Below are 18,927 nucleotides of genomic sequence, written 5' to 3' on the forward strand. Positions count from 1 at the left end.
TAGGTTCCACTCACAGTGCAATCTTAAAAAATAGGAAAAGAAATAGAGCTAGCGTCATACAAGACCAGTTTATATTCAAGCTTTGCTTTTTTTTTACTGTAAGTCACAGATGCAAACTTTGCAAAGGGATGTTATTATACAGTAGGAGGTATTAATAATGCATTTGCAATGACTATGATGAATGATCATTCTAATAATACAGATTGGGATATAAACCTAAACATATGGTGCTTAGGTGGCGTAGCGGGTTAAGCGTTGACCATGTAACCGCAGGGTCCCTGGTTCGATTCCGGCCGGGGACATATCCTGCATGTCATCCCTCCTCTCTCTCTCACCCATCCTTCCTGTCTAAATCTCTACTATATCTGTCAATGAAAAATATGAGTGGGACTGCCCCACTCAGAAAAAACAAAGAAACATATACTTTGAGGTTAACAGTATGCTTCCATTTACTGAGACTGCATGTCATTTCTTTGTTTGTGTGTTTCTAACTGGCATACTTCTCATTGTATCTGCACACACTTTACATCAGGGGAGGCTGATGGAAGTGGAAATCAGAGGACAGGCTCATTGTGATGCACGGAAAGGAATCAGGAGTAGTATGTTTGTTACCATTCCTCATTCTGTTCCATGCATTACAATGAGCATGTCCTCTGATCCACATTTCTATCTCCACCAGCCTCCCCTGCTGTACATAGACAACTAAAGGAAGTCAAGTTCAAGACATTAACGTCGGGGAGGAGAAAAAGCGCTGAACAGTACACTAGTTTATCGCCTTCAGTCATCCGCCTACTGTCTCGGGCTGCCAGTAATGCTGACCATCTCAGCCTCGATAAGGCATGTGCTGTGGTTAGACAAATACGCCTGTGTCAGCCACGTTCGAATCAACCATTACCATTAAAATAACACCCACAAGAATTATGAATAAAATTAAGAGGAACAGATTTTTTTCAAAAGTGATTATGATTATAATTGCATTATTATTATTATTATTATTATTGGATGATTCTGCTGGGAGAAGGGAGAGATTGGGTGCTACTTTATGATGTAGGGAGTTGATTATAGAAGGGAAGGAACAAATGAGTGATAGCTCTACAACAGAAATTCTACTGAAGTGAACTTGTTTAAATATTTTCCGAGTGCAATGTGATTTGCATAGCTGAATCCTTCATCCTCACTGATCGTTTCCACGTGAGGGGCTCTCTTTACAAAGACTTTCCGCCATGACAGCCTCACTCACCTCTTATTCAAATGCAGTAATGCAATTTAAAGATCAGCTGGAAGGAAAGACCACCTCATACAAAAAAGTGATTCACAGATCCCCCCTCCACACTCCCAGAGAGAGAGAGAAAGAGAGAGAGAGGGGGTGAGGATTGTGGTCTCAATTACTGTGCCATCAAATCTAGGTGAACACACTCTGCTTGTGGTTTGAACACATTTGAATTTGGTGTGTTTTGATATGAGGCGTGGGGGGGAGAAAGTTGGATGAGATAATAAGATCTGGCTCAGACACATGGCTGTTTAAAACATGAGGGAAATATGGCTGCCAGTAGAACAGAAACAACTCTGAATCTCCACCCACATGTTTTCCATTGCCATTCTTCTTTCTACTTATCTATCTATCTTCCTATCTATTTCATACTTTCTATCTACTGTATCTTAGTGTCTATGAATTGCATACAATACAGCACAGTATATGTTAGTAAATCTATATGTTAGTAAATCTAGCTGCAAGCAGTGGAAATTAGCTTTTAGTTTTGGTGGACCTCACTACTGGAACAATCTAGATTCTAGAAGATACATTACAGAGAGTCATTAAAATATTAAATGAAGTCCTCTTCAACTGTCCTCTTTGTTGACTGTTTTATAATGTTATAGTTGCCAGACAGTGTTCCTCTGAATATTGCATATGTTACGGTACATGTGGGAATACGGTACATATGGGAAAACTAGGGTTAGGGTTAGGTGCTAGGGTGCTAGGGTTAGGGTTGGCACATGCTGGCATGTCTAACCCTAACCCTAACCTTAACCCTAACCCTAACCCTACCCCCAACCCTAACCCTACCCCTAATCCTAACCCTAACCCTAGCACCCTAGCACCTAACCCTAACCCTAGCACCCTAGCACCTAACCCTAACCCTAGCACCCTAGCACCTAACCCTAACCCTAGCACCCTAGCACCTAACCCTAACCCTAGTTTTCCCACATGTACCGTAACACATATACTCCTGCAGCTTCTGGGGGCAAGATTATTTTCCTTGAACTCTAGAATAGTTGTAGATTAGGGGATGCTTGCCCTTGACTAAGGGAGAGGGAGAGATGTCAAAGGAGATGGTGAGTCACTCTTATCATCATGATCAACATCAGTATTCTCCATCATAACAATGCATGCATACTAATTGCTAACCACCATTCATACAATGACTTGTATTACTGGAATAGGCCCCGTTCTCATATGCTGATTATGGCAGGGCATTGTTAACCAGTGAGAAAGGATACAGTGGTTTGATTGTGCAAACTTTCCTGCCTCTGATTTTCAAGGCAAACTCTGTGGCTTCCTGTAAGTTAGAACGATTAAATACATTGAAGAGGTTGTTTCGATATCTGTTTGTCTCTGTTAGATATAATTCCATATAGCATGTGTTCTTATGTTTTTATCACCTGCTATATAAATGCATTCTAGATTGTAATCAAGTGCAATACTGAAACACAACTGTGAACATTTCAAACCTGCAAACTGCGACACTTTAAATGAATGTGCAATAATACTATGTGCAATATGACAACACTCATGCACATAAGGTTCCGAGATAGGAAATGTTAGGATATGTATAGCATAGCATAGAGTACAGCACAGTGTTTTATTTGTATAGTATAGTATAGTGGATAGTGTATATAGCCTTTATTTATGTAAACCAGCTCTTTTCCCTTCTTGTTTTTAGTTGTTTTTTTCCCTAGCACCAGGGGAGCCCCCCATCCCAAATGTCGTTGTATGGTACCTGTACTATATTAATGACAATAAAGCCCATTCATTCATTCATTCATTCTATTGAGGCTATAGATACGGTGACTGAAGTAATGCAAAGGTGCAGAATTTTGTAAAGCAGAAAAAGAGAGGAGGTTGAGAGAGAGAGAGAGAGAGAGAGAGAGAGAGAGAGAGAGAGAGAGAGAGAAAATCCGTGGGAGAGTGCAGGACTCCCTGTTTGTCTTTTTTTTTTTTTTTTACAGTTTCCATGTTGCGTCAGTGAGACTGACACAGACCGCATCAAAGACAGCCTCTCAACCCAAAAGTCACATGACTCGTAGAGGGATTGCCTGGTCACCGCCCCCCCCTCAACCCCCACCTCCCACCTGCCACCCACAGGCCCTTATATACCAAACCCAGTTCACAGAAACACACAGACATCAACCTAGAGATCAAACGAAGAGGAAGAGAGAGAAAGAGAGAGAGAAAGAGAGAGAAAGAGAGAGGGATAGACAGAGAAACTGAGGCACGATTAAAACTAGGTGAAAATAAAAGGGGAACATTTTTACAGACTTAAGATTTGTAATCAGAGAAAACAATACGAAAAGACCATGTGGCAATTTCTCACCCTTGTGGGAACTATACTGCTAGTGACAGGTGAGATCGTCTTTTTATTCATATGTATTAATGTACATACTCATTCATGTGTTCCATTTACTAGCACCAAAATCAAATCAATTCATTGAATTTACAATTTTAGCAGACACGTTTAATCCAAAACGATTTACAATTAGAGATTATAGGGACATTCTCCCAGGAGTAATTTAGGGCTAAGTGCCTTGCTCAAGGGCACACTAGTAGTGTTCCAGGTGGTATTCAAACTCATGACCTTCGGTCCATCATCAGTCCAACTCACTATCCCCTAGACCACCACTACCCTATTACATTTCCATTTATCAGTAGGTGCTTCTGTATAACATGATTAAATGTATGTCGTGACGTTAGAATTATAAGGTTCTATCTCCATTTTTGTCAAAATTTAGTTTTTTTACATTATCTGATCCATTAGGTGTTTATTAATGCCTGAGTGGTGTTATTTTTTAAATGTTTAAATTTTTGAGTTAGTAATTCATAAAATACAAAGGTTCCATCTCACAAAACATAATGGAATGTAAACACTTTGACGCTCAATATCTCAGAACTACCCTAAACGGAGATAGAACCTTATCATTCTAAGCTCACGGTATGTGCTTCCATAGGTGGTGTCTGTGAGCCCGAGGAGGTGGTCGTGGGGGCAGGGTCCCAGGCGGTGTTACCCTGCATCTGTCGCCCTACCTCAAACTCTGCAGCGGTCATCCACTGGAGCAAGAGCACTGGAAGGTAAGACGCTGCATTTCTCTCCATCCTCTGTGACTCTCATCCTTTCTCTGCTCTCTATCTATCTCCTGCTCTCTGATTTTCTGATTTCCCAAGTCCACCCTCTCTATCTCTATGACCCTCTCTATCTCTATCTACTGTATCTCAATCTCGATCTTTCTCTATCTCAAGTCAAACAAAGTCTTCTGTATTGCATTTGCATCAGTCTACCCCCACACCACACCGTACTTCCAGATCCTCATCATCTACCCATCTCTCCATGGACATCCACAGGACAGTTTGGAGGAAGCGGAAGAGTGGACTGGAGTTCTGGGGACAAGATGCTGCCAAGCGTGTCTTGTGCCCCAACTCATCGGACGGCACGGGGGACTACAGCCTGTACATCAAAGAGGCCAGGGAAGAGGATGGAGGAGAGTACCACTGCAAAGTGGAGGATAGAGAGCAACTGGTTCACAAGAAGATCCTCCTCAGGGTCATCAAAGGTAAGACACTATAATATAATAATAATCATAATAATAATAATAACTTTTATTTGTATAGCGCTTTTTCTGCAAATGTTGCAGCTCAAAGTGCTTTAATCATTATAGCATCTTAATTAAATTATTTAGTCATTTAAAGGCAATATTAAAAAGATGGGTTTTTATTCTTGACTTGAACATATTTGCTGAGGTTACATCCCTAATAATAATAATAATAATTTTATTTGTATAGTGCTTTTCCTGCAAATGTTGCAGCTCAAAGTGCTTTAATCATTATATAATCTTAATTAAATTATTTTGTAACTTAAATGCAATAGGGAACGTTACTATAGGGAACACCTGACTTCAATCCAATTTCAGTGATATTATGAACAGTGCTCTGATAATGATGTATCTTGGTTATTGTACTTACGAACGGTTATATTGTTTATCTATACACCTATGACTAACATCTCACATCACCTATGCTTACGTTTTTTTCCTCTACAGTGTCTGTCTCGCCACCTGTTCAAGTGGAGGGCTCCAAAGTGTCGATCGCTTGCAATGTCACCCCGTGGCCACCGGGAGCCACTCTGAGCTGGAGGTTCAATGGGAAGGACGTTCTTCCAGAGAATCTGAGCGTCATCAGAGAGGGTTCGACGACTTCTTTGCAGGGTAAAGCCTCTCCTGACATGATGGGAGACTGGACCTGCGTTGTGAGGTACGGGACAAAAGAGGAGACCTCCACCCAGGCGCTGACAGTGACAGGTGAGGGCTCAGCCATGGTGATGGAACCTTAAATTTGAGTTTTTGGACCTTGAAGATGATGATTACTTAATGTCTCTCCCTGTCTCTCCATCATCTCTTTCTCTCTCTCTCTCTCTCTCTCTCTCTCTGTCTCTCTCTCTCTCTCTCTCTCTCTCTCTCTCTCAGGGATCGTTAACCCCTCCAGTGACAGTGCCTGGGTGTATGTCGAGGTGGGATCTGCAGTCACCCTCCCCTGTGTGTTCTCCGCCCACCTCCCCCCATTCAACCCAGCCTGGGAGAAACTGAACAGGGAGGGATCCAACCCTCTCCCCCTTCCTCTCTCTTTTAACCTGTCCTCCCTGTCTTTCTGGGACCGGTCGGTGCATGTGGGGGAGGTGGTACCTGCGACCGGAGGCAGGTACAGGTGCTCAGGGACGGTGATGGGACACAGGCTGGCCAGAGAGGTACATCTGGTGACTGCCCAAGGTGAGTCATGATGGACCTATCCAGGCCAGCATCACCTGGTCAGAGACTGAGATAATCTCAGTGAAATATTCCTAGTATTAGTATACAGTATAGCAATTATGAGCTGTCTTATCCATAGAATTAAAACCTTTTGGGATTATTGTAAAAATGTTACAGGACATATTTCTATGACGCTGACCCCCTGTGTGTTCTCTCCCCTCAGTGGTTAGTGACAAACCGTCTACCCAGAGAGCCCCAGTGACATTGACCTGTCACCTAAGCAATGCCAGTGAGGTCACTGACTACGAGTGGGTCCAGGTGACTTATGGCCTCAACGGCACCCAATCAGTGATCCTGGTTCAGAAGGGGAAGGTCCTGAGGATCTCAGAGGAGACGGAGAATACATCTGGCGAATGGGCATGTCGCTTCTACGGGAAACAAGGGATTCTGGGAAATGCATCATACCATCGGCCACTGATGAGTGAGTCAACGACCTACTTTTATGGATTTACTTGTGATAACAAATAACATGGTAATAAGAAAAGCATGAACCTAATTGGTAAAGTAAGTGTTGCAGAATAACCGCACAGAAACTATCCTGTATTTACGATGTAGATTACTGTAATTCAAATCAAACAACAAAAATCAACATTGTGTGAAAATGGCTTGTTGGGAGCTTAGGTGGCGTAGCTGGTTAAGCACTGACCATGTAACCGCAGGGTCCCCGGTTCGATTCCGGCCGGGGACATATTCTGCATGTCATCCCTCCTCTCTCTCTCACCCATCCTTCCTGTCTAAATATTCACTGTAACTGTCAATAAAAATGAAAAATATGAGTGGGACTGCCCCACTCAGAAAAAAATACTTTAAAAAAGAAGAAGAAAATGGCTCGTTACATATTGAATAGTCCCATTGTACAGTAATTCCATGCAAAATATCTTCATTGATCGATCCTTGGTTTCTTCATAGGTGGTCTGACTGGGAAGAATGAGCCAGAGACATCCACAAACACTGCCACAGTAGTTGGCCTTGGTTTTCTTCTCCTGGTGCTGCTGTTGGTTTTGGTGCAGATGTACAAAAACCATCAGAGGGTAAGTCAGAGTCAGGTGTGTGTGTGTGTGTGTGTGTGTGTGTGTGTGTGAGCTGGACACTGTCTGTTGTACAGTATTGATACTGTATCTGTCAAACCACTGGTATCATCTGGTGTGAATAACATCCTGTGTGTAGCCGAACTGGTTGTTGGCTCAGCACTACTGCAACTGACTGTTTCCATAATGTCAAAATGCACTGTTAGTATTTATGTCCTTTAGATGTTGTACATGTATGTGGACATAAATAAAGCATTTAAAATGTAATATCTTTTCCAACACATGTTTAAAAGGTATTCCTTCCTTCTTTACAGAGATCAAGGATCCTGCAGTACCCTGCCTTGGAGACTATTTCTCACGCCATGTCGAAGGAGAGGGAGGACAGAGAGAGGAATAGAGTGAAAGAGGTTGCATAGTCACATTTCTGCAATATGACGTTTGAAAACATTTCAAATGTGTATAAGATCAATGTTTGAATTGTGTACTATTATTGGGAGATTGTGTGTGTGTGTGTGTGTGTTTACATTGTGATTTTTGTGTATGAATTCAGTGCAGCCATTTGTAGCAGTACACTTCTTCCTACTTTGAGAAGTGTGTTTTGAAATCCTGTATATATATATATGCCTTTTAAATTCACAAACATTTACTATATATTTTTTATAATGTTGTAATGTAAAGGAATCTGTGAGTAAAATAAAAAAAAGCACATTTCCCTTGTTTAAATCTGTATTTCTTTATTACAATATATAATTTACATTTCTCAAATGTCAGAAGACAAAAAAGTTGCATTGACTCATAAATTAACTAAAATGAATTTCAAATGAATGTGTCATTGTATTTACATAGTACTGTAGTTCGGTAACATTGCTGCAACACTGAGCCCTTACTCTACTACACTCAATATACAGTAGTATGTATAGGTGGTATAGAGGTCAAATATGTGTACTGCACGCTACAGTATTTTACACTCTGATTGATGAATTAGAAAGGAAACAATTAAAGTAAAAAACACCCTTGATGTTTTGATGTCTAATCAGACTTAAAATCAGAACAAGTAAGATCATCTCTATCATCCATGCAACTCTGAAATGTCTGCATCTCACTGTGAAAGGCACCACATTGTTTTAAAAATGGTTACCGGTAGTTCTCATCTTCTTTTTCTTTCTCTCACTGTCAAGGTGACCCTTGAGCACTGTGAAAACCATTACAGCCCATATTGAGACGACACAGTTCAAGTTCAAGTTCATATGGTTGGTGGGGAAGGTTCAGGGGAGGCTGGTGGAAGTACAAATCAGAGGACAGGCTCATTGTAGTGCATGGAACATGCATTTGATACCATTCCTCATTCCATTCCATGCATTACAATGTGCCTATTGACCGAATTTCTACCTCCACCAGCCTCTGTTTAGGTTAGAGTTGCGGTAGAGATAGTTGATCCAGATGCAGAATCTCAGAACTGGAGCAGGATTTTGTCTATAGTCAGTGAAACTACACCTGGCTACACGGTCCGTCCTCCTGACGGGCTATTTGCTGGAAATCTCGGAGGGTCAGAAATCGACTTATCCCCTCCAATAACCCCTCGTCCCGGCCACCACTGTCCTCTGGGGTCAGACGACCCATGATCTCATCGTCGTCAAAGCACCAGCCAGGCCAATCCACGCTGGCACCATCAGGAACGGGGAAGCTTAAAAGAGAGAGGTTCAAAATGGAGAGAAACTTTTGAAAAACTTTTTGGGGGAGTGGATTGCAAAGTGGAGATTAATTTGGCTTATGCAACACGCAACGAGAAAGATCCACACAGAGAGAGATGAAACTAATCGCTAATACACCCAGACGATGAGTGATGAGATAACACAGAATGAAACTGTGAAGGTTCCGTTGTAACAGATTATACTGGCCATCACCCACCCAAGTCTGACTGAGAAGTCATTTCAAAAGATTAAACTGATCATTTGAAGACTGAAAACAAAAATCTTTCCTATTTCCATTTCCTGTTGAGTTAAAAAAAACTTAAGCAAGATCATATTCTGTCATTTGAAGGATAGGATGTCTGCCTTTCATCTACCGTAATTATGAATCTGCACTTTATTATACAGTATATGTCCAATAAACATCTATTGATATTTTGTGCAGGAGTACATGGTCTGATTCTGCAGAGTGAAAGATGCATCGAAAATGACAAGGAACAGTCCCTCATCCTCACCTGGGCTTCTTCTCCTCATCTCCATCCACCCATGCTTCCCTCCATCCCTCACTCACTGAGGAGGCGTGGCATCTGAAAAGCTGAACTTCCTCCAAATCCATCCCTCTGTCCCCTCCACTGGGAGACTGGGATAGAGTGGTGGAGACAGAGGAAGAAGGAAAGAGGTCCGTCGTTTGGAAGATGGGCATTTTCTCCCTTCCATCTATTTCTAATTTCCGACCATATCTGTCCCTCCTTCGGTCATTGGCCCGTTCCAATAGATCCTCCAGGGGGGAGGTGTATAGCTGGCGGTCCAGCCCAGGAGGGGGAGAGGGGGCGGGTCTGCTAGGGGGCAAAAGTGCACCATGTCCTCCTTGGATGATGATATCCGGAAAGGACATGCTCCTCTGGGCCTTCGTCGTTTGTGATTCTTTGTCGGGCACCTCTTTTGGCAGCTCTGGCTCAGAGGACGTATGAGGGTCTGCGGAAACCCTCTCTGCAGAGATATCCCAGAACACACCACGGTTCATCTTCAACGACCCCAGCTTGAGCACCAGGTGAGAGTCATTGCTCGGTCCTTCGGGACGGGAGTTCCCTCCGAGCTTCTGGTTGCAGTCCGAATCGGAGTTGGAGGAAGTGGAGTTAGTCTGGGTTCTCGACCAGGCCACCCCCGAGTCCGCAGACGCCCTCCGCAACGTCTGCTCGGCGCTTGAGGGCCTCCTCCTACGCAATCGTGGTGACTTCAACTTCCTGGAGAACCTCCGTGCTTCCTCTGAAGCTTCCTCTTCTCTCGATTGGCTGTACGAGGAATCTCCTCTGGCCCCTTGCTCCACAGACTGGGAATCAGAATCCTGGGTGAAAGGGTAGTCTATGTCTGGGTATTCACTCAGTAGCAGCGGGTGGTGTTTGGGTTCAAAGGTGTTCGCTGTGTCATCAGTTGAGATGTAACTGTCGCTGATGGCAGGTACAGAATGTCTGGATTGGTTCCAGGTCGCCCTTCGTTCTTTTACCCCCCAAGAAGTCCCGTGATTGACGACGACGGGTTCCTCCACAAGTTTCCCCTCCGACAAGGTCTCTTGTGACTGGTCACAGGGCTGGTCTACTGTCTCCTCATTGGCCACCTTGGCTTCTGAAGGGGGAGGGGCCTCGGACAGTGAGAGTCTCTGGTTGGCCTTCAGTTGTCTGCTTGTCTCTGTTCTTCTAAGGGCTTGCAAGGTCTCCTGTCAATCAATCAAAAAGGGAAGATGTATGAGAGGTGTACATTCCTAGCTACCTGTGCCTGTAACTAGAATGAGCAAGCTGGAGTTGGTACCAAAATGGTAATGAAATAACTAATAATGCAATAATAACTGTGACACTTTAAAATAATGTGAAAAAATACTTTTTGTGCAATATGACAACCCTAGTTGACTATCTGTGCAGTATAGTACAGTGGATTGTGTACATAGCCTTTATTGATGTAAACCTGCTCCTTACCTTCTTGTGATTTTATGCATCTATGCTTTTTCTAAAATGTGTTTTCTTTTTCCTTTCCTAAACACCAGGGGAGCCACCCCTCCTAAATTTCGTTGTTTGGTACCTGTACTGTAGCAATGACAAATAAAGTCCATTCCATTCCAATTACCTGTTTACTACTAGTAAACCATAGTAACGGACTACACAATAAACTGTAGAAGGCCTCTTCTTTGTCTCTGTTATTACCTGTGCCTCTCGTATGGTGGAGACCCATCTGGAGCAATTCTCTGGGCTGGAGGTAGAGAACGTGTAGACATTCATAGCACAGCCAAGATCACTCACCTCCACCAGAACAAACGAACCTAACGGAGATAGAAGAGAGAGAGATGGGAGGGTGGGGAATGTGGTCAGCAAGCAAGGGGCTAGGCTTGGGGGTTTCATTTCAGACTGAGCTTATGGTTCTAGACTGAGCTTATGGTTCTAGACTGGGCACAACAACAGTTTCGGAAATATCAGAGTGGAGCATGTACTCACAGCCATCTTTGAGCACTGCGCAGTGAGTTCTGTCTAAGGCCAGTGGGGGGCGCACAACCTTTAGTCTCTCCGCCTTCTTCTGGGCTTTGGTCACCAGCAGCACGTCAGAGAACAGAAGGGCCATCACCTCCAGCTACAAAACGAACAACAAACCATATAAAACTCACGAGGCGATTGTTTTGTGTTTAAATCAGTCGTAACCAACCTAAGCTGCGTCCTTAAGCACAATGACGGATAACTGTGTGTCAACTTGACGTGACCTACCTTGCTGTCCTTCCTGCACCTGATCTTCAAAGTCTCCTCCAGTAGAAGTTTGCGATTAACCCCAGGACCCACCCCTCTGATAGGGCGCGTCAAATCAAAATGGCAGAACTCTCGGACATGCTATGAAGAACATCAACATCAACCAATCATTGATTGTCATTTGCATTTGAAAGCGTACACACCAATTTCCTATTTTGTATTATGGGTCTGTTGTTTTTACCTTGTCAATTTCCTCGTTCATTCCGTCAGTGGCGTAGTATCCCTCAACCCTCTGGGCAGAGATAGAGAGAGCATGCTCCTCGTCCTTCAGCCTTAAGTAGTCATTGATGCTGTCCAGAAAACCATTCACACTAGTCAACTAGAAGAGAAACAGACAGACAGACAGGGGTCTTCAGACTTCAATGACACTGTCTGTATGAGGGCCTTACACATGTCAACATGAACTGATGGTTGTGACTGGACCATTGTCAGTGGAACCAGTACTGAACAGAACTAAATGGTAAATGGACTGCACTTATATAGCGCCTTTATCCAAAGCGCTTCACAACGGCCTCTCATTCACCCATTCACACACACATTCACACACCAATGGCGGCAAGCTACCATGCAAGGCGCCGGCCCGCTCACTGGGAGCAATTTGGGGTTCAGTGTCTTGCCCAAGGACACTTCAACATGTGGCCAGCCGGGGCTCGAACCGCCGATCTGCCAACCTTGCAATCATTAGACGGCGGCTCTACCTCCTGCGCCACAGCCGCTGGCATTGATGCAGCCCCTCACCATGCCCCTGAGCGTGTGCTCTGTGTGGGGGTCCTGGGTGTTCTTGTGGACCGCCTTCAGCAGCAGGGGGTACTTGGTGATCCTCTGATGGGGTTTGGCCTGCATGTCCCCCAGACGCATCCGCTCACACTGGGGGTGAGTCTCCACCCACTGGAAAGAAGGGAGAAGACAGAGACTTTACAGTAACATTCAATAACTTTTTTCTTATTTTTCTGAGTGGGGCAGTCCCACTCATATTTTTCTTTATTTTTTTATTTGACAGATATAGTACAGATTTAGACAGGAAGGATGGGTGAGAGAGAGAGGAGGGATGACATTCAGGATATGTCCCCGGCCGGAATCGAACCGGGGACCCTGCGGTTACATGGTCAACGCTTAACCCGCTACGCCACCTAAGCGCCCGAACATTAAATTTCTGCTGACACTAGAACACTTAAAGACAGTGTTAGGAGCAATGATCTGTTATGAATAGATACAAAGGGCTATTATGCATCACATGAGAAGTTGATAAGACAGTAATAACCATACTACCCATCTGTCTAGCACGTATTCATTAGACACTGGCACACATCCTCCCAAAAACACAGCAGTAAAAATTGCTTACTTAGAAAATACACAGAAAAACATTGCAAACGTTTGAAATACCCGCAGAGTCATCAGGATAGGGCACTGGTGCAACTAGACCCAAAACCACAAGAAGATGATCAATAGCGAGAGATCTGCTATTACTCAGTCACTACGTGTATGTTCCTGCGTTACAGGAGCGGCAGGGTGTGCCTGTGATGCGATGTGCGTCAGTGTGCGGGCTGGTTTGTGTATATACAGTCATGTGAAAAAATTAGGAACACCCCCGTTTAATATTTAGTTCTTTTTTCCGAAAATATGGACATATCGATATTCGATCTTCTTTCAAACAATATCTATCGATAAAAGGTGATGTATTTGAACCAAAAAAACAAATGACAATATAACTGTTGTGATTTCTTTAACAAATAATTCACAAAGATGCCAATTCCTACTGAGGAATAAGTTAGAACACCCTATAGCCCCCGATAGCTGGTATAGCATACTTCGGCTGAAATAACCATAATTAGACGTGTCCTATAACTGTGTACCAGTCTCTGACATCGCCTGGGAGAACTTTTTTCCCCACTCAGAATCACATGCAGAATTCTTTCAGCTGTGTGATGTTTGATGGGTATCTTGCATGCACAACCCGTTTCAAATCACCCCACAGCATCTCAATAGGTTTAAGATCCGGGCTTTGACTTGGCCATTCCAGAACTTCCAGAAATTCCAGAACTCTATTTCTTTCTTGAGAGCCATTCCTTGGAGGATTTACTGGAATGTTCTGGGTCATTGTCATGTTGCGTGGTCCACATCCGCATCAGCTTACATTTTGGGACAGATGGTCCCACATTTTCCTCAAGCACCTTCTGATACTCACAGCACCCTCTGTTCTCCAGTGTCTATATAATTCTTTTTAAAAAAGGGTTTTCCTTCTATCACTGAGACTGCCAATGGCCCCTGGCCTGAGCTAGATTACTCTTCCTGATACGACTGGTGGATTGATGATTCACTTGCTTAGTCAAATGTATTGATTGTAAGTCGCTTTGGAATAAGGCGTCTGCTAAATGCCAAAAATGTAAAATGATACAATAAAGAATTCATAGTGGATTCTACGATGGTGCGCTGGCCAGGCCCTGCTGCAACAAAGCAGCCCCAAACCATGACATTTCCACCTCCATGCTTCACAGTTGGTATGAGGTTCATGTGCTCAAACGCTGTCTTTGTTTTGAGCTTCTGTTACTGTGCCCAAATAATTCAGCTTTGGACTCATCTGTCCAAAGCACATTGTTCCAGAATTCCTGGTGTTTGTTTAGGTGTTCTCTGACAAACTTTAGTCTTGCCATGACAGTGATTGTTTTTACAGCAAGGGTTAGGGTTTCCTCCTTGCACATCTCCCATGAAAATCAAACTTGTGCAGTCTCTTTCTGATGGTACATAGATGCATGTACTTTGACATCAACTGTGGCAAGAGCTACCTGTAGGTTCTGTGATGACATTTGAGAATGGTTGGAGACTTCTTTAAAGCATCTTGCAATCTGCTTCTGGGCTGGACTTGCTAGGAAGGCTTGGCCTGGCCATGTTGGCAGCTGTGCTGAATGCTAAATGTTCTCCACTTTATTGTTCTCCAATTATTTCCTGGACAGTGGAATGGCTGATTGTTCTGATTGTTTGGAGATCTTTTTAAATCCCTCCCCAGACTCGTATGCATCGACAACCTTCTTTCTGAAGGCCTCAGAGAGCTCTGTTGATGTCGCCATGGTGATACCACTCACTCACTTCAACAATCAAGAGCAAACTAAATGTCTGAGGTTTAAATAAGACAGGCTCCTCCAAAATCCTCTCTAATGATGTTTTGTTAAAATGAAGATCATGTCCATAATTTAAATATGTTGAAAAAGACAAAGGTTTTCATGGAGTGTCCTTTCTTTTTGTGAATGTGTCTGGTGGGTATGTGAATGTACATGCAGGAGGATGTGTGTGTGTGTGTGTGTGTGTGTGTGTGTATGCATGCACATAACCTACCTGTATAAAGGTGTGGAAGTGCAGGTTGGTGTCCAACAATCTGTGTGTAAACTCCATAGTGCTCTCCTCCTCCCAACAGTACTGCAGATAAGTCAGGAAACGCTCGTGGAACTAGAGAGAGAGAGGGAGAAGGATGATACAGAGAGAGGAATGATAGAGAGAGGGAGAGTATCATTCACTCACTCAGTGTTGTGTCATTCACTCTTTTACCCATAACCCATTTGATTGTCATTTATTTAAATTTTTGACATTTAGCAGAGACATTTATCCAAAGCGAGACAACACATTTACAAGTACATTAGTCTAAAGTAAGTGATCATCTATACAGTCATCACAAGTCATCAGTCATCATAAGCAAAAAATCTATGCTAGGTCCAGGTGCCGTTGGCTCGTACACGGGCTCGTTTGCCAGACAGTGCCAACGTTCGGAGGTTTCCGAATGCGAACGCGAACCGGCACGGTTCTTTGCCGGTGTGAAAGCCCTATGATTGACAACCAGCCAGTACCTGCAGGCAACCAGCCTCTAACCTCAGAGGGTCAAAGGGCTTCCCTGTCCTTCGGACTTCCTGTAACATTGGATACATCACTTCCCGCCAGAACAGTTGGTGGGCCTTGAGGATGGAGGGAAGGTTGGAGAAGAGCTGCTCAGGTGTCACCTAAGAGAGAGGGAAAAGAAAAAGTAATATAGCTGATATACACAGTTCGCTAACAGTGGCTCACACGGCTAACTCCCACACATTGAGATTTTTTTTTTCCACATTCTCAGTGGAATTATTTAAAGTTTCTGTTGTTGTGTCGAATGTGTTCCATGTGCACAGTTAAATAGGCTATGTTCTGTGCCAGTTGGAGCGGATGTTTTCTGACTAGACTCACTGACCTCCTGCAGGAACCCATGTTTGTGCAAGTTGGTAAGAGATGACATCACCAGCTGAAAAAGACCAGGACACTTTTAAAAACACTTTTCATTATCATAACCATGTTGTTGTTTTTTAAATTATTATTATTAAAAAATGTTTCTCGTAGGTAAAAATGCAATAGAAATAAAGTTGAATGTTATTATGGTATGAATCCCATACGATTAATATGGACCCATCATTAAAAGCAAATGGAAGGTGAGTAAAGACCCATCTTGCTCATTCTAGTTACAAGACCATTTCTAAATCTTTGCATCCTCTCCTCCGTCCTTCAATTGCTTCCTACTCAAAATGCATTGGAGGAGAAGATCTAAGTTCCCATGCTTTTTTGAGAAGAAGCAAGTAGAGGATTGAGGAGAGCAAGGACACAAGGAATCAAGTTTCTAACAAGTGTAAAAGGGCCATAGAGAGTGTATGAGAGGGTGTCCTACGTCAGTGACGATAGTGAGCTTGTTGATGTAGGCGAGCTCAGTATGGACAAACTCCCACAGCGCCTCCTGTTGGTACTTCTGTGTCTTACACATCGTCTGACCACAGAGAGAGAGAGAGAGAGAGAGAGAGAGAGAGAGAGAGAGAGAGAGAGAGAACACAAATACATCATTGTAACTGTCATTGATTTTCAATTGGTAAAATAAGACACGACCACGCAATACCTACAAACATTACAATATCAAATATCTGCCCAACAGTTCTTACTCCATGTCTCTCTGTACAACAAAATCACTGAACAATTGCAGGACAAAAACAATAATGAAAACAGTAATGTACTGTGTAATGTACAGCTGACGATGGTTGGAGCAAAACCAAACCTGCACACACCTCTAACCCTGCTAGACTGGGGATCAGTTAGATTAGGCTAAATCAGGTTAGGGCTTGTTGTGTCGTCATATGACCTACTGTGACGCATGTTAGGCTAGATGCCTTAGGTTAGATGCCATCTGATTTTATTTTAGCTACTGTATTTTTGTGTTTATTTTAAATCATGACTGTATCTATATGATGTGTTTATTTTACCCCATAACCTGATATTTCTTCCATTAGGAAATGTAGCCCTGTTACTTCTGGCAGGGGGGACCACCAACGGAAATTAGCCTATGGCTATAATTGGGTACATTTACACTGAAGATATGTACTGTATCCCCCTTGAACAAATCAATAAAAATCAAATCAATCAAACCGTGTGAGAGTGGACTAGGTCAGTCCAGGTGTTCTCCAGCGAGGCTCCTGTCCCCTCCTCCTCCCCCCAGCTCCACCTCAGAGACACAGGCACAGGGAAGGCCTCCAGAGCCTGTTTCAACGCCTCCAACTGACCTCTCTCCTGAGGTAGAGAGAGAGAGAGAACGAGAGAGAAAGAGAGACAGAGTGAGAGAGGGGGAGAGAGAGAAAAAGAAGGAGAGAGAGGGACAGGGAGAGAGAGAGAGAGAGAGAGAGGAAGAGAGAGAATGTTTAGATGACGTTCTCATTATTAGGATGATTTCCATGGGCTTGACCAGTGGAGGAAAAGCAGAAATCACAGAACAGGCTCATTGTAATGCATGGCCTGCCTGGAATTGTAAAATGCATAGAATGGAATGAGGAGTTACCATTCCGCCACTGTCTGTCTGGTGGTGCGTGTGTGAACCTGTGTGTGTGTGTGGGGGTATTTAAGTGATGCAGAGGAGGATTGCATGGGAGTGGTGTACCTCAGGCACGGGGCCTTTGTCACACACTCCCTGGTTGAACAGGACCTGTATCAGAGCCCCTCTGGGTTTGGCACTTGCAGACGCTCCCTTACTCACAGTGGAAAACTCTGTCACCACCTTCTGCTTAGTCCTTCTCTGAAAAAGATTTGTAAAGCAAATTACCTTTATTAAGCATAGATACTTGGTCTTTTATGGTTTACTTAATATCAGTGTTGACAGACTATAATAAGATGATTTCAATGCAAGGCAAATCCTCTCATTTCAATTTAAACTTTTTTTTTTCATGCAGTCCCAAGGCAGTAAGGCTAATATTTGTCATTTTATTGGACAGTTATAGTGAAGACAGACAGGAAAGGAAAGAGAAGAAGAAGCGAGAGGGCATGGGACGGATTCGAACCCACGCCGACATGGGCATGTGTGTGTAGATCACAGGACCACCGCCGCAGGCCACCTCTTTTCAATTTAAAGTCTAAATTAAACTGCTATACCCTACCCTAAGACTGTGAAATGGGTGTATCATGTATAAATGGGCCTATTCATGTATATGTTACGGTACATGTGGGAAAACTAGGGTTAGGTGCTAGGCTGCTACGGTTAGGGTTAGGGTTAGACATGCCAGCATGTACCAAGTCGACGTAGCACCTAACCCTAACCCTAGTTTTCCCACATGTACCGTATTCCCACATGTACCGTAACATGTACATGGGTGTATTACTGAGATGATAATGAGTGAGTGATCCATTCAGACCCATCTGTGAATTTTTGAATAAGGCAATCTTGCCTATCGCCTTATTATCTTGTGCTGCAATGTCAGGAACCGAAGCCAACACATTTTTACTCTCTTACACTCTTGTAATGATCAACAATAAAACTTGAAACTATAAATCTAGTTTAGGGGTTAGGGATTAATGTTGGATTGGGCCTGTGAGTTTATAGGAAACAGAAACTCAGAAGTTCATAGAGAGCACTGACCTGGTAGCTTATAGTATTGGCTCTGTGTTTGTCTGCTGCCCCCTGGTGTTGGCTAGCTGTCTCTGCAGCTGGAGTTACTCCATCCGTCTCCTCCACCTTGCTTGGTCTCTCCACCTCTCCTCCTCCTCCTCCCTCTTTCCACAGCTCAGCTGCTTCCTCCAGTGGAGCGACATCATGTTGCCCTGCTCCATTGTTTATGTTTGTTGATTTGGAGGAAAGACTAAAAGACAAAACACAATATTAATGCTCTGGATTGAGAGGGAGAGGGAGAGGACGAGGAGAAAGAGAGTGAGAGAGATGGCAATTTGATTATGTCCTGGGGGGGGTAGGGGCAGGAAGAAAAGAGAATAAGTAAAAAGGTAAAGAACGACAAGTCAGGAGAAACTGAGGTGTGTAACAATACACTGTCAGATGTATTATTGTACATATAGTATGTGCATTGCACCTCAAACCAA

General features: G+C 43.5%; 1 protein-coding gene across 1 annotated transcript; it reads left to right on the plus strand.

Moving 5' to 3' along the window:
- Positions 1–3,576: 3,576 nt before the first annotated feature.
- Positions 3,577–7,516, plus strand: lag3 (lymphocyte activating 3; the record flags this gene model as incomplete). Its single annotated transcript, XM_080540538.1, has 8 exons — positions 3,577–3,622; positions 4,225–4,345; positions 4,616–4,824; positions 5,311–5,568; positions 5,734–6,033; positions 6,236–6,493; positions 6,982–7,103; positions 7,415–7,516. 8 exons carry the CDS (start codon positions 3,577–3,579, stop codon positions 7,514–7,516), a joined length of 1,416 nt encoding a protein of 471 aa, XP_080396664.1.
- Between the last annotated feature and the right edge of the window lie 11,411 nt (positions 7,517–18,927).

Source organism: Nansenia antarctica, assembly GCF_963989245.1.
Source record: "Nansenia antarctica genome assembly, chromosome: 10".
Taxonomy (NCBI): Eukaryota; Metazoa; Chordata; class Actinopteri; order Argentiniformes; family Microstomatidae; genus Nansenia; species Nansenia antarctica.